We start from the raw sequence: 15,232 nt of genomic DNA, 5'->3' as shown, positions 1-15,232 counted from the left end.
CAGTAGAGATGAGGAAAATACTGCTTTTTTTACATTTCATGACTTGTTTCTCTTCCTGGGGAAGCTCATGGGCATCTTTTGACTTCTTTTCTGAGCTTGAAATTAGGTCATGTATAAATAAAGCTGATTAGGTTGGTTTTTGAGGGAAATATTCCTGATAAAAAGCCTAAATTTAATCAAAATGCACATTTTTTAGTGAGGAAATGTTTATTATTTTTTTTAGTGGAATAATTCATATGTAAATAAAGCAGTGGATGTTCAGTTTTAAGTTATGCTTCTGGGGAAAGTTTCTGGGGAAACTGTGAAAAACTTGTTTTCCTTTTTTGAAGCTTAAGAAAATATGCATGAGTTGGGGATCTGAATCCCTATTTCTATACTTTTTGTTGTTTGGTGTTTCAAAACGGAAAGAGAAGCAGGAGACACCAGAGACATACTGATAGTCACTCTAGAAATTTACACAATTTCCCAGAGGCTTGCAGAGAAACAGCAGAAGCACGTGAATGATTGATCAGTTATACATTTGTTTATATTTATGAAATCTTTTCTTCTTCCTTCAAGGAGACACCTAAGTATTGTAGTAAAAAAGCCTGATGAAAACTATTTTTATAATGTTTAAAATACTCATACAAGAATTTGCAGAATTTAATAGTTGATTATGTTACTCTGAGTCGCTAATAGCATGTTTCTTGGAGTTTTTTCAGGGTCAGTTGTGGATAATATTTTCATGATTATTGTGAAATTGAGTTCCATGGAAATTAGCTTATTGGTTCACTTCACTTTGTGGGTTGCTCTTTGAGAACATTGTTTTCTTAATGGGTCCTAGTTCTGCACAGTGACTAGTACAAGTACAAATACTATTACTAGTGATTTTGATTGTAATTAGTTTGGGAGTAAAGTCAGTGAAAAACTTTATAGATCCAGCAACTTCGAAATTTCCATGAAACTCTCCCATGTTTTTAAAACAAAGTTGTTTGAGAGCTTCCATCTGTTCTGTCACTGGGAAAACACAGCATAAATACAGTGAGAAAGCCCAAGCTAGGAAGCAATTAAATGTGTTGCTGCCAGATGAAGGAAAGCCTAAAATCCTGATGGTTCTCATCAACCAGGCTGAAGGGTTCATTTAATAGGACCTCTCAGAGAGAAAAAGTTTGCTTGGTGAAGTCTAGATCCTGCTGTCTTGGTAGGTCTTTGAAGAAATTGACATGTTCTCCATATCCAAACCTGCTTCTACAAAGAGTCCTGGTAGAAATGCTTGTCTTCATCTTGCTCTAACTCAGCTGAAGTTAATGAAGGGTTTTTTGGAGATGTAGGTAGCAACAGCGCAGTTGTACCAGAAGTATGAGTGAGCAAATCTAAATTGCCACAACCCTTACATGTTTGTTCATTCTGTAGTTTTTGACATAAAGGTGCCGTGGAGAAGGATGTTTTGTACACGTTTGGGTGATGTGCAAATTGAGTCAAAGGCTGCAACAAATCTGAGCCGCATAAATTAAATGCTTCATTTACCAGTGATTCAGGAAATGTGCATCATTCATGTGCTTCAAGGGTTACAAGTCAAGCAGTTTTTAGCAAGCTGCTAATCTGCTATGCTTGCTACATAGTTAGAGTTGCTCTCTATCCCAGGAGTTTCTGGCAAATGCTCATACAATCTGATTAACATGGTTCACATTCAAAGGGCGCTGGCCTGGGGACAACCACGTCTCATTAATGGAAATGAATTTTTCATGCCATGGCTGCTACATCTGTGTGTTAAGACTTTAGTTTCTTCTTCTAGTTCTGTCTTTTTTCACTGTTTGGTGGGGTTTTTTGTTTGTTGTGGGGTTTTTGTGTGCATCTGGTGTTTATTTTGGTTTTTTGTTGTTTTTTTTGTTCTGTTTTTTTTTTTTTTTTGAGGGGGGATTTAATGATCTGTATGAATTTTAACAACTGGTTTTATTATGAGTTTGAGGTTTTTAATTTTTGTATAGTGATATTATTTTTGCTAAGAAACAGATGTATCAGGAACAGGGGGGAAAAAAAAGAGATAAATAGCATACATTTGTGTTCTTATTGAACCCTTTAGCTCTCAGTGCTTGATGACTTCAGTTTAAGGATGAGGCGATTCGATCTGTTCTTGGCCACAGTCCCACTTTGAGTGGGAGGTTGGAGCAGGTGACCCCAGAGGTTCCTGCTAGTCAACATTTCTGTGTTTCTGTGAATTGTCAACTTGTCAGTATAACTTGCCAGAATTGAGAGAATTAGTGTAATTGATTTATCCTCCCATCTTTTTAAGAAGCTGTAACGTATCCTATTGTGATGTGAATACTGTTATGCTTTATAGCCGAAAGGAGAGAAGTGAGAGCTTAGTCTTCTCTCAGAGCTGTTTTTTGGGATATTTTTGGATTAATAGTGCTTTGTAAAGGGAAGAGGAAGAAATAGTACATATTAGTGGTATGTAAAGTATACTCAGTGACTGATCATCCACAGCTGCTGTTCTGTAGCATTTGCTGTTTAAGGGGCTCACAGGTTGTATTTTTCTGACTAATATTACTTTGCTGAAAAGTTACCAAACGTCATGTCTTGTGCAAAGCTGTGTGTACCTGAACATCAGTATGCATCATTTCACAAGATCATCAGCACACGTTCAGCTGATGGTATAAAGCTGAATTAGCACAAACCATCAGTTCTTCTGTTCACACAGAGTTTCTGATTTAAATGGAGAGGGCTAAAATACCTCTAAGCACCAGTTGTTATAGTTTATAGCCTACTTTAACTCAGTATGCTAAGCTATATGTTGCTTGAATATGTTCTCTTCGTTCTTGTCATGATGAATCCTTTGCTTATCTTCAATTGCTAATGTCTCTAAATCATAAACTACTATGATGTAAACAATTTGGGATCTAGTAGCTCTGCACAAACCCTGGCCTACTCTGAAGTAACAAGCAGGTTGGTTAGAAGTTTTTCCTCTAAAGCAGCTGATCTGTGTATTTTAGATTGTGAAGTATGTACCATGCTCTTTCCTTAGGCTGCTCTGTTTGTGGTCAAGAGGTATTATGTCTACTTTTTAAGAAATTATTTTTGTAATTTAATACAGGCTAAGAGTATTAATAAGAACTAATCCAAGCCTAATAGCTGTCTGTGATTAATTCTGCATAAATCAAATTTTAACTGTCAACTTGTAGCTGTCAAAAGTGACTGTAATAGGCCAAGGTGGACAGCTGAGAACTGAGGTAGGCTTTGGGATAATGGACCTCTCTGGTTTATTTAATGTAATACCCTCATCTTCATACATCTCAGCAAGGCTGAGAGGTTTCTTTAAGTGATGACTGGGAGTCCCTGAAGGAAAGACTGAAGATAAATCCATAGGCTAAGCAGCTGTGTCTCTTGTCCCAGGACTGTGGTTGCAGTTGGGTGGGACTTGGCTGAAGACAGCAACAGATCTAGCTTTTTTTGTGACTTAATTCCAGAAGGGCTGACATGAAAGTGTAAAAGTTTCCTGGAAAGCTACTGAAAGTGCACATATTACTGATATATAGAGCTTTACAAGTAGATTTACTTCATCACAGTTCTTAAACATGTCTGCAGAGTGAGTGATAGGCAACTAAAGGAATAAATCAGTTTTTAGTTTAAGATGCTTCCACACTGAACTCAGTGGTGGCTGATGTGGAAAGGCTGTGCCAAGACCAGAACTGCCTGACAGCTAGGTGTGCAGACCAAGCAGCAAAAGGAGGGAATGCTTCCTTTGATTTTTATCCCCAGGAATCCACTGAGGATTCCTCTCTTGACCTGAACTACCACACTTTGGATTTTCTTTTAAAGGGAACTTGTAATCTTATTTCAGCATGTAGACACTGGCAGATTCAGGATGCTGAATGTCACACCATGTTGACTATGTGTGAAATAACATGTTGTGATAAATTTGCAGGAATTGTACACCATGCAAAATTACACCTCTGGGCAGACTCAAATGACCAAACTCTGACACTTCTCAAACTTGACAGCTTATTTTGGTGGAGATTTAGAGAGGAAAAAAAAAAAAAAAAGGGTCAAAGGACACCAAACACATTACCACTCCCCTCTTTGCCTATAGCTATAGCAACACTAAATCTTTTAAGATTACCTCTTATGGCAAATTAAGGTTTCCTTCTTTAGGTCCTAGAAACAGAAGTAATGGCTGGAAGGCTTCATGACCATAAGATGAAGAAACAACCTTGCATTCCATATATCATACACTGGGCTGCTGCAGCTTAATGGCTTCAGCGAATGTCCCCTTGCCTTGCCAGGAGCAGAGTCAGGACTGATAACGCGTGACCAGCTCGATTGCCTTCTGACAGGAGCCTGGCACGTCTGTGTACCTCGACATGTGTATAGAGGTATATAAATGTCCTTTCATAAACATGTTCTCATCTTGGGTTGCAGTAGCAGTTGCCATGGCAATGTCACTCTGTGTTCTTGAGCTTTAACATCCAAGAGTTCACCCAGAAAATAAATTTGGTGTGATTGCCAAGTAAACTTGCTTGTTTTCTGAATTCTTTGGATACAGATCGTTCAAAAAAGCAGAAAATTATGTTACTGCCTTACTCTGTTTTCTGCTATAAACCATGCACAGAATCATTAAAGCTGTCATCTATCAAAATAGTAAAATTCCAATAAAGCTAAACTGTAAATGTTGCCATTTTCCACTCCATCATATATTATTTTAAGGGCTCCATGTCACTGTTGAAATTGATAAAACTCAATTAAACCCTCCTAAGCAAGAAATGAAGAAAAAAAAAATATAACAACAAAAAGTACTCTGATATAAGGATTTTAATATATATATATACACACACACACATATACTGACCTATTTTTCTATAGCAAGTTAGACCACAGGATGGTGGTTTATTACTTGTGTGTATCATTATTTTAAGTATATAGTTTTAAATCTGGTTTTATCAAAAAGATTACTCTTCACATGAGACATTAGAGCTTCATATGTCCCATGTATCTCTGATTTCCATGTGAAATCTTAGCAATAGGAAGATTTGTCTTCTGAAATCAGAGAAGTTTGTGAATTTCATCCTAAGCTCTGAAAACCAGTTTAGATCATCTGTTCTTGTGTATCACCAGGAACAGCAGGGGGGGTTGCAGATTAAGTCCCATTTTACTCTCCCCTATGCCACTGTCAGCTCTGGTCTCTTCAAGAGAAGCCATAGAAACAGGGTTCTGAGAGCACTTGCCATCTCCAGCTGGAACCCTGGCTATTCTGTGGGAATAGAAGTTGGGCACAGGTCAGTCACACGTACAGGCTTTATCAGGAAAGCCTGTGTCTGTGTGTTTGGTTTTTTTTTTTAATTAAAAACAAAACAAAACAAATTTGAAATATTGTATTTTTAATGATTGCTTAATCTCATGTATAGTCATTTATATATATATGTGAGATCATTCTGTTTGGAGATGACCTATCCTAAACTGTTGTAAGTCATTTAAGAGCTGGTTTCCTTTTAGAGAAGAAATGAGGAAAAAATTACTATCTGCTATCTACATTTTTACTGAAACTTGGTCTTAGGTCCTGAGCATGTCTCATGCTTGGAGGTCTGCTGGGTGCTGTGTCCTTTCATCAGGGGGCAGATCCTTTCAGAGGATGGACTGAAATTGCAGGGCTGACTCATGTTCATCTCTTACCTTTGCACTAAACTAAGGCTAGATTATCTGGTATCCCTGCTGCTCCAGAGTCATCAGGTAGGGTGGTTTTTTGTTCCTTTCCCCACCCCCCCCTCCCCCCCAGGAGAAATGTGTTAATATTGTCATTGCCAGATTTTGGCAGTGATTGTTGAAAATGAAGAGTGGAATCTGTGTTCAATATGAGGCCAGATTCCTGCTTGTAGCTCACCCATAAAAGTGACCTCTTTGGGTTTTGATTTTGTTTTTAAACATGGGTTGAAATCACAAAGTATTTTTGTAATGTTGGTTTGCACTCTTTGAAATACATTCCCACAAGCCTAGTTTCTGAGAGTGTAGTAGATTGCAAATGTACAGTTTCCAAATTTTTAAAGTTAAAATTACTTTTTTTACAATAATTTAAATTATTTACTTTAATTAATGAGAAAAAAGAGTTTGGAAAAAAACAGAGTGAAATGTGCCCGAACCAGAGACTGACAATGTAAAAATTTCCAAAGCAGAAGTGAGTCATATAAAATGAACTTTCTTAGGAACTGCTAGGGCCTGTTATTGCAGCTATCACTGTCAGCATGTTCAAATTAAACACCGTTTTTATTTTTATTTTGTATAAAATTCAACTATAAGCTTAAATGCAAATGCTCCTATACTATTTTTTTTCTTGCTAAAACTTTGTGGGTTGTTTTTTAGTTTTTTGTTCGTTTGTCTTTTTTCAGAGGCAATTGTAATGTCTGGGGAAATGTAATATAAAATATATTATTGGTAGAACCTTGAATTTGGAGAAAAAATAAATGCAGGAAAACTGAATATTAGGTTAGTATTCAGGCAGGTGAAATGGGAAAAGAGAAAGATTAAGGCATTCAAATAACAGTTCTGAGTGTGTTGATTGCTCTGATGTTTGCAAATGAGTGTGGTAAAGAGTGAGCACCTGGAAAACTGAGCTGTTACCTACCTGAAATGGAGGGAAAAGCTGTTCCAAAAACGGAAGCCAAGCAAAGGCAGCAGCACAGCACGTACCACGAGAAATGCACAGACTCTGTAACAGCCATTTCTAGTGATCTGATTACAGTGCAGTAGTAATAAACCTCCTAGGTAGGCTATGCATACCTTACCATGCTGTTAGCTACTGTAAGGTCAGTAAATATTTCTGGGTTTTGTTTCAGGCAAATAGGTATTTGCAAACTAAACATGTCTGAGGATGCAGGAGGTGTATGGTAGCAGCACAAGCCCAGCATATTAGAAACCATCTGAGTCTGCCTCATCTGTATGTGCTGGCTGTCTGCTGGGTGAGAAGGAGCTTCCTATCAGTCCTTTCTCTCAGCCCCAGGACTTGAGACATTCTGAAAAGGCAGCAGGCAAATACATATGTGAGTACCTATGTACATTTTTATGGCCCTGGGGATTACAGGACAAGTGGCTGATGCGTTGGATAACTGCTCTGACAGGCATGGTAACTTTTGCTTCCAACTGGACATCCTTGTGCCCAAACCAAGGTGCATTATAGCCCCCATTTTTGTCATGTAATCCTTCCTCCTTTGTGTTAACAGTATCTTGGGCTACATGGCTGTTCATGATATAATGAGATTGGTGAGAGATTTTGTTGAGAAGTTAAATATTCTACATTGTTCAAATATGCCAAAAAGTGCTTATTAGCGTTATATGAAGAGACAACTTAGACTCAGTGATTAGCTGAGTTCTACACAACTTCCTTGTCAAGTATGATCTCTCTGTTGTGTCTTCTGCTGTAACACTGCTCATTTTTTCGGGCTGTGTTCATCTTGACTCACCTAGTGAAACCTGAACAACTGTTGAGTTCTGTCATTTGGTTTTATGTGGTGGTTGTGCAGAGTGACAAGGAACTAAATTAAGTTCTTACTGTAACTGAGCTGGTTGCCCAGCCCCTGTCCCAAACACGAGGGTAGGGAGAGATCATTAGTGCAGAAAATGATGATGGAAATACCACATTGTTTTTTGAATTCCAGTGTCCTGTAATGTTGCTGTTGACAAGGGCATCATAATGTCTTCTGCAAACAACTTTTGTCAGGGATTTATAACTGATGGAATTTGTCTAGGCCTAAAACTTGACATAAATCTCATTTAACAAAGTACTAAATTGTTGTCATATACCCTTCCTTTGAAGACATGTTTGTGCAGTGGGTGTTGATTTCTGTGATAAGTGCAGCTCTTTGCCCTTTAAACAGGTGACATTATATCTGCTTTGGGGTTTGCCTAAAAGATTACAAAGACTTAAAGAAAAGCATTCTGTATAGAGCATACTGAGAAGAAAATCAACGTGAAAGAACCTTTAAAATGAGATTAGCCACCAACTCTGGATTTCTTTGTGACTGTACAAAGGAGCTGCAATGCCTTTAGTACAGTGCTGGAGCAAAGCTTGAGTTTTCAGAAATGAGCACAAAATGGCCCCAGCCGGTTTGCTGCGGGCAGCACTTGCCACTCTTCCTGCTGTGAACCAGTCTGCTAATTGTCTCAGCTGTTTATGAACTGCATTTAACAACTACACCACCAGTCACAAAGAAGCTACTGTAATATATTCATATTGGTCTTTGCTTGTTGGTTTCATAAAATGTTAGTATAAGTTGACCTTTCTGTCTTAGAGCTGTTAGCTGTTACTGTTATGCAGACGCAACACCTTTCACACAGTCATTATTTGGTTTTCAGAGGCTCCATTGATGAGGGAATCAAGCAGGAAAGCTGTCACAAAACCAGTTCCTGGTTGTTTCATAACAAGATACACCTATCAAACAGGATGTGAATGTGTTATTTTTAAAATTAAAGAATGGGTAGATAGTTTTGAAATGGCCTCGTTAAGGCAATAATCATCAGATAAATCTGACTTGCGTGATTTCTCATGTGCAGGTGATTGAAAGACTGGTTAGCACTGATTTGATACTTTTCCATTAACACTCTCCCCACAAATAAGTGAAAGTACAGAAATGCAGGTCAGCTTTATTGGTCATCAGCTTGGCTCTGTCCAGTATTCCAGATTTATGATCCTCTTTGCTGTCCCTACAGAATGGCATTAAAATTCGCTCAGTGCATATTCAGACTTCTGGCATTTCACAGTTATTCTTTTTATCTTTATACTTTAAAAATGTTTTTTAACAACAATTAAATGTTGAAACAGCTTGTTGGCAGATGGGATGGATTTTCTGTCTCCTGAAGTTTTCAAAATTGTCTTTCAAAAATATGTTCATGTTATGGTCTGTGTTATAAGAAGACTGAACTTCTGGATCATAGTGGTTTTTCTTCACTTTGTTGTTTATGCATATTTCTGTTGTCTTTTTTGTTATTCTCTATGTGGTGTTTTCTTCAGTTTTCTAATTCCTACTTAAGATTGTATTTAATATGTAATATTTAAATCATGCCACTTTTTTGAATCGAGAAAGTGCTAAATAAACTGCTAATCTAGGTCAGGTAGCACAAATGACTTGTGCCTTGAGAACCAGGAGACTCCTTTCTAAAATCACTATTGGCATAGTTAAATACACTGCTGGCCCTAATCTCACATACTTTGTGATAAATTGTGCTATGTCCTGACACTCCAGTGACCCACTTAGCAATATTAGTAGAGTAAGTGGAAATGCCAACTGGGGTTACTCTTGCATTCTTTGCACCAACTAAAGCATGTGCTTTGCTCAGAAGATCCCATACACCCCACACTGGTCTCAAATGCAAAGCTGAATTGAATATTGATTTATTATTTTTTTTTTAATTCATTTAGTTGTTTGGGTTTTTTCTGTAGCTAACTGGTTTTGGTAGATTTTACAAAAAATGAATTGCTAAGATACTAAGCTGTGAATCGTGGTTACTACTTATGCATTAACAACCATTTAAAGAAATTTCATATGAATTGTTATTATGCACTTTTAACTAAATTTGAATAAACTTTAAACAATAACATACATTTTTAAAATATCATAAATACAGAGAAAACCTGTCTACCATGGGTATGGAATGGTCACCATTTATAAACTCAGCAAGATTAATATTTGCCATGCAACTGAATCTAAAAAAAGTCTTAATTCCTCTTCTGTGGGTAATATTGTAGTGATCTGTTAAAAATTTATTTGTCTAAAACATTTTGGTAGAAGCCTGTAGTAATTCCAGACTCAGATTTATATATCTATGGAATATATTAATGATTTATTTTGCTTTTAAAGGACAAAACCTTGCTTCTAAATTAATTTCTAATATAAGCAGTATAAAATGGAGTTGCAAAGATGAGGTTGCTGGGCAGTTATTATCTAGTAATGACCTCTGTCATAGATGGTTTGCAGATTAATCCCTCCACCACCAAAGCAGAAGGAGATAGAGTGAAAGGGCAGATAAATAGTTTGAAAATCAGTTAGCTCAATTTTCCACAGAATAATAAATTAGTTGATGTCCAGGCAGTGCTTGGTAAGAAGCTTACTGCATCCAGGAGTAACTCTGAGGTTGATATTATTAAATATCTTCCTTATCAACCTGAGTGAGGAGACAGTGTGATCCTTTGAGGAGCAGTGAGGTGATGGACAGCTGTGGGGGAAGAGGCTGACCTGCTAAATTGTAGAGCTACAGTTCAGAGGGAGCTTCACAAACCTGGGGGTTGGGCTAGCAGAAAGTCCTGTGAAGTTCAGCTAGATTGGCTTGGCAGGGGTTAAGGTATTTCTTGATTCAGCTGGAATATAGGCTAACATTTGTTATAATTTAAATAAAGAATGCAGATTTTTCACACGAATTTAAGGTGGTTTAGTTCAGCTTACTCAACTCTGCGGCTTTCACTGCATATAGAAAAATGTGGACTGCAGGTAGAGTGTTGATTTGTTGATGTTTGCAGTACCTACCCTTGAAATGCTTGCCTCAGGTATGGGCTGTCTTGACTGTTCCTTGGCTGCCTGACAGTTGCAGGGGAGAGATATTTATGTGGCTGTACAAGGAAGCAGGATCAGTAAATTGGTATTGCATAGAGCAAGAGAGCCTTTCAGTGGGCAGTAAGCTGTGTCATGATATCAAAGCTCTCTAACCCTTTGCTCTCTTCAGAGAGCTTCAAAAAGCAAAATTCTACTTTGCCACTAGAGTAGGTTCATCTATTATATGTCCTCAATAACATTATTTGGAGGTAAGTTTTAGAGAAAGAAAATGTCTTTAAATGTAAAAATGGAGGGATAACATAGTGTTGAAGGTGTCAGTCTGATATCCATCACTGTGAGGAGTTTAATCTTTATCTTAATTTAAATATAACTAGTGAGTCTGATGTTTGAAAACCCTAAATTTCAGATGCTCGTGTGATGAAATAGCTCTGGTCAAAGTATGGAGGAAAATAGCACCCTATAGTTGCAGTCTGTTAAAAATGATTTGTTGAAAATTGACTTTGAAAGTTTGTATTGGAGGTCAGAGTTCCCTTTAGAGGGCTCACGGTTCCATAGAAATATCTAGAAGTGCCACAGATATGCCTTGCTATTAAAGAAATTATTTTGATATAAATTCTTACCTGGCAGTGCTTTTGATTCATTAAAATGGGAAAAATAAGTGGAGCAAAACAGCTGGGACAGTTTCTAAGTAAATTCATCAGTCATTCAGGAACTATGCATTTAAAATAGCTATAAATAATAGAATGCTCCATCTAAATGGAAGCCTTTTATTGATGTGTAAGTACGGTGTCACCCTGAAATTTCTTTCTCAACTTATCATTTCTTTGTGTTTAGAATCAGATCAGGCAAGTGATACTATTTCTACTTTCTCAGCTTTATTTTAACAGCATTATTTTGGGTGAAATGAAATTGATACATAGAGTTGTTAAGCTTTAAAATTACTTTCTGGTAATAATTGTTTTGGAAGCTCTGTCCCTTCAGTCATTTTTTTAATATTATCTTGGGGACTGACAAAATAATAGGATAACTTTAGGTTTTTGCCATTGGCACTTACAAATCCCCTTTATTCATAATCTTACTAGATGTTGTATTCCTTTAAATACCTTCTTGATGTTCATAGACTGCTACAGAAGAACACAGGAGGCTGGAAACAGAGTGAAATACTGAGAATCCAGATTTTGCTTTTTATTATATATTCTTATTTCTCCCAGATTTACCAAAAAAATATGTAGATGATTTATGTAGACATAAGGAAACAAACATTTAGGGTTTTAAAATTTTGTTTTAACAGATAAAAAGATGGCCTATCACAAAGTGAATGCAGACCAGAGAGCACAGGGACACTCCCCGTACCTTGACAACGATGACCTCCAAGCCACAGCACTGGAACTGGAATGGGACATGGAAAAAGAGCTGGAGGAACCTGGTTTTGACCATTTCCGATTGGATGGTGCAATCCAGCATCACCGAGGAAACTCACAGAGCCCTGACCTTGATCTTGAGCCCATCCAGCCATCATCTTCTCCAAAGGGAAGATTCCAGCGGCTCCAGGAAGACCCTGAGTACATCTCACACTATACAAGACAGGCACCAAAGAGCAACCGCTGCAATTTTTATCAGATACTGAAAGTATTTTGCACTGCTTTGATTTTATTTATTTTTGGAATTGTAATAGGATATTATGCACGCAAGAAATGCCTTTCTCCCCCAACATCTCAAGAAGCAAATAACCTTCATATCTACCGTGAAATTCTCAAGGACATCAAAGCTGAAAACATTCAACAGATTTACAGGTACGTAGCTTGATGTGCTTTTGTCTAAGTGCAATCAGGTGACAGTGTTAGGCTTCCTGTGATTTGTTTTCTTGTGATGCTTGGGAAGATTTCATAAACATAAATGAGATTGGAGTAACTTTTACCAATGTGGATTTGTGTTAGTCGTTATAGTTTTTGCTTCAGTAACATTCTCTGTTGCTAAATAGATTCATATGAGCATGAGTGTATAGGAACTGAAAACACAGAAGAGTCAAAGTGAATAGAAATATAGACGACAGACCAGCTGTCCTAGATTCAGTCAATAGTCACATAACATTGTTGAAAAGCAAGATTTTACATGGTGTTTTGTAATCTTTGGTGCTTTAGGAAAACACATCAAAGATCTGGCAAATAAGCCTTTGTTTTTCAATCTATATGGTGCAGTACATAGTCTGCATAGCTTTAGGAGGAAAAAATTTTATTTGGAAGGACTGATTTTTTTTTTTTGGTACCTCTTTTATGAATATAAAATGTCATCAAATATCTACTGACTGGTTTTGATTTTATTTTTTCCCATGTAGAATCTCTTCACTGCTTTGAAAGTTGACATAACACATTTGTATCAGAGTATAATCACTTTTCTGTAGCATTGAATATGGAAGAAACTGTTTTCCTGCATGTTATTTTTATGAGGGGGGAGATGAGCTTATTTCTTGGCTTCTGGAACTGCGAGTTCCTTTTTCATGATACTGGAAAGGCATTGCATATTTTTGTTATCAGCACAAGTTCAGAAGCAGGAGAACTTACGAGGTTAGAAAGGATTCTTGCCATGGACATCCAAAGGGTTATTCTTGAGTAGATCAGAAACTTATGGAAAGTAACCACAGAGGTCTTCTAATAACTTGTCTTTTATTATAATTGCTAAACCAGGCCTAAAATCCTGAAGTGGTTATTACCATGTTTTGAGCTAACATTCTCAGTGAATTTAAGGGAAAAAGTAGGTATGAAGGATTTCATGTCAGCTTTCATGTGCTGAACTGCCTCTACTTTATACAAATATAATTATTTTCATAATGGGAAAGGTGATGAAAGGTTTTGAAAAATGTTTATTCTGAATGGTAAAAAAAATAACCTCGTTATCTTCTAAGACAGTAAATTGAACTGTATTCTGTCCTTAGGGCTCAGTCATGAACAAAGTCTTGGACTAAGCTAACCCCTACTCATCGGGCATTGCACGAATTACAGCAAAATATAGGGAAGTCTGTCAGTCTCAGGATAATACTCCCTATGTTTGGGGACTGGGAATCACTTGCTATTTAATTATTTCAAAGAGTAGTTTAAGTACATCCCTTTTCAAGCTCTTAATCAGTTTTCAAACTGTTTCAGCTAGCTATTAAAGTATTAGTGAGAATCTTTAGGTAAAATGAATTATATGAATACTTTGGAACATAAACTTACCTTGTTGCTGTCCTTTAATTAACATAATCCTTAGCATTTGGGTTTTTTTTTCTACATTATAGCATATTTTCAACAAAGGTAGTCAAACATTAATTCAGCGGCCTATTGATTCTCTGTATAAACATATCATCAATGCATCTAGTGCATTACCCACAAGAATTTTCTTAACCCAACTCTTTGATCTGGGGCTGCTTTTGTCCCACGTTGTGTTACATTGCTTTCCTTCATCATCTGTTTGGCAAGAGTCTGAGCTGCTGCAATGAAACCTGCATATACCTAGCCCCACAAATATAGAACACCCAACGTACGTTGCCTGGAGGGAAAAAAAAAAGGCTCAAACATGACAAAATCAATATATGTTATTGTAAGACTTTTTTCCATCTCATATACTTTGAGTTACTAGGAATAATGGCAGCTGCTTATCTTGCAATTTCTAAATATTACTGAGAATTACATTAATTTTCTTACCTTACTACTTAGATCTGACCAAATAATGGTAAGAGATTTTGCTAAGAGTCCTGATAAAGGACTTAGGAGAAACATGTATAAAAGACACAGCAGTGCCAGTCATGTTGCCCAAGCAGACCTCACCTTAATGTGCTTGTAGCTCTGGAGGGGGAACTTCCTATTGGGATGAAATCTCCTGCAGTCAGATGAGGCTTTGAGGATTGGGACCCTCTGTCCTTCTAAAGAGGTTGCAGAAGTGCATCAGGAGACTTAATTGATTTGTAAGAATTTGGACAGGATTCTGTGCAAGTTGAATGAAGCCTTTTCTGCCAATCAGTGTTAGGAATGAAGGGTCATATAGAATAACAGCAGTCTGCACACTTTGCTGATGTGGGAGATGTAAGTGTTCCTGTCTGGCATCTCCAGTGGAGGCTCTAGGTGACAACTCATGTGCTGTCATCCCCTACTGGCCATCTACATCAGCCAGGTCCATGTTAAGCATTTTTCCCAACAGAGATACTAGAAATAACAAAGTAAGAAAAGTCACTGCGTTGACTTTTATTCCTTCAGGTTCACACCTGACTTCCCATGAAACATCAATGCTACAGAAATTGAGTGCAATTTAGCACTGTTGTAATTAGTAACCTTGGCCAAGTTGCCTAATCAATTATATAGCCTAAATAAAGATTATCTCTGCAAGCCTTTTGAACACGTCTGTCCACCCCCTGTAGGGAAGTACTCACAATGTTGATGTTAAAAAGTAGAAATTGGATTACTCTTGATGTTTCAGAGATTTCAAGAGGACCAAAAGTTTTCAGAGATGCCTGAAAGGGAGAAAGGAGTCACCACAAAAAAACCTGAAGAGTTTTCATTACCCTGTACATGGAGTTTTACATGCTGATGAAAATTAGGATAAATATTCTTAATAGTGCTCAGTCAGTAAAGATAACCTTATAGGAGTGTGAATACTAAATATGCTCAGATAAATATTTATAAGAAATAAAACCTACCCCATTGTACAGGCAGAATCAGAATTGCTAAAAACAGACATAATTCTGCAAA

At 37.2% G+C, this 15,232-nt stretch overlaps 1 protein-coding gene across 4 annotated transcripts in view; it reads left to right on the top strand.

The window, feature by feature from the left end:
* The window catches only part of NAALADL2 (N-acetylated alpha-linked acidic dipeptidase like 2), a 384,820-nt gene that overhangs the window by 167,737 nt on the left and 201,851 nt on the right, over window positions 1-15,232 (top strand). For all 4 annotated transcript variants that reach the window (XM_051626469.1, XM_051626471.1, XM_051626470.1 and 1 more), the window contains exon 4: window positions 11,803-12,304. In XM_051626469.1, the coding sequence (XP_051482429.1) occupies window positions 11,811-12,304 (494 nt within the window). In that variant the 5' untranslated portion in view covers window positions 11,803-11,810. The remainder of the gene's footprint in view (window positions 1-11,802; window positions 12,305-15,232) is intronic.

This window comes from Apus apus, chromosome 8 (genome assembly GCF_020740795.1).
Source record: "Apus apus isolate bApuApu2 chromosome 8, bApuApu2.pri.cur, whole genome shotgun sequence".
NCBI classification, from domain to species: Eukaryota; Metazoa; Chordata; class Aves; order Apodiformes; family Apodidae; genus Apus; species Apus apus.
The sequence above is the reverse complement of the archived record's forward strand: the minus strand, read 5'-3'. Positions and strand labels throughout refer to the sequence as shown.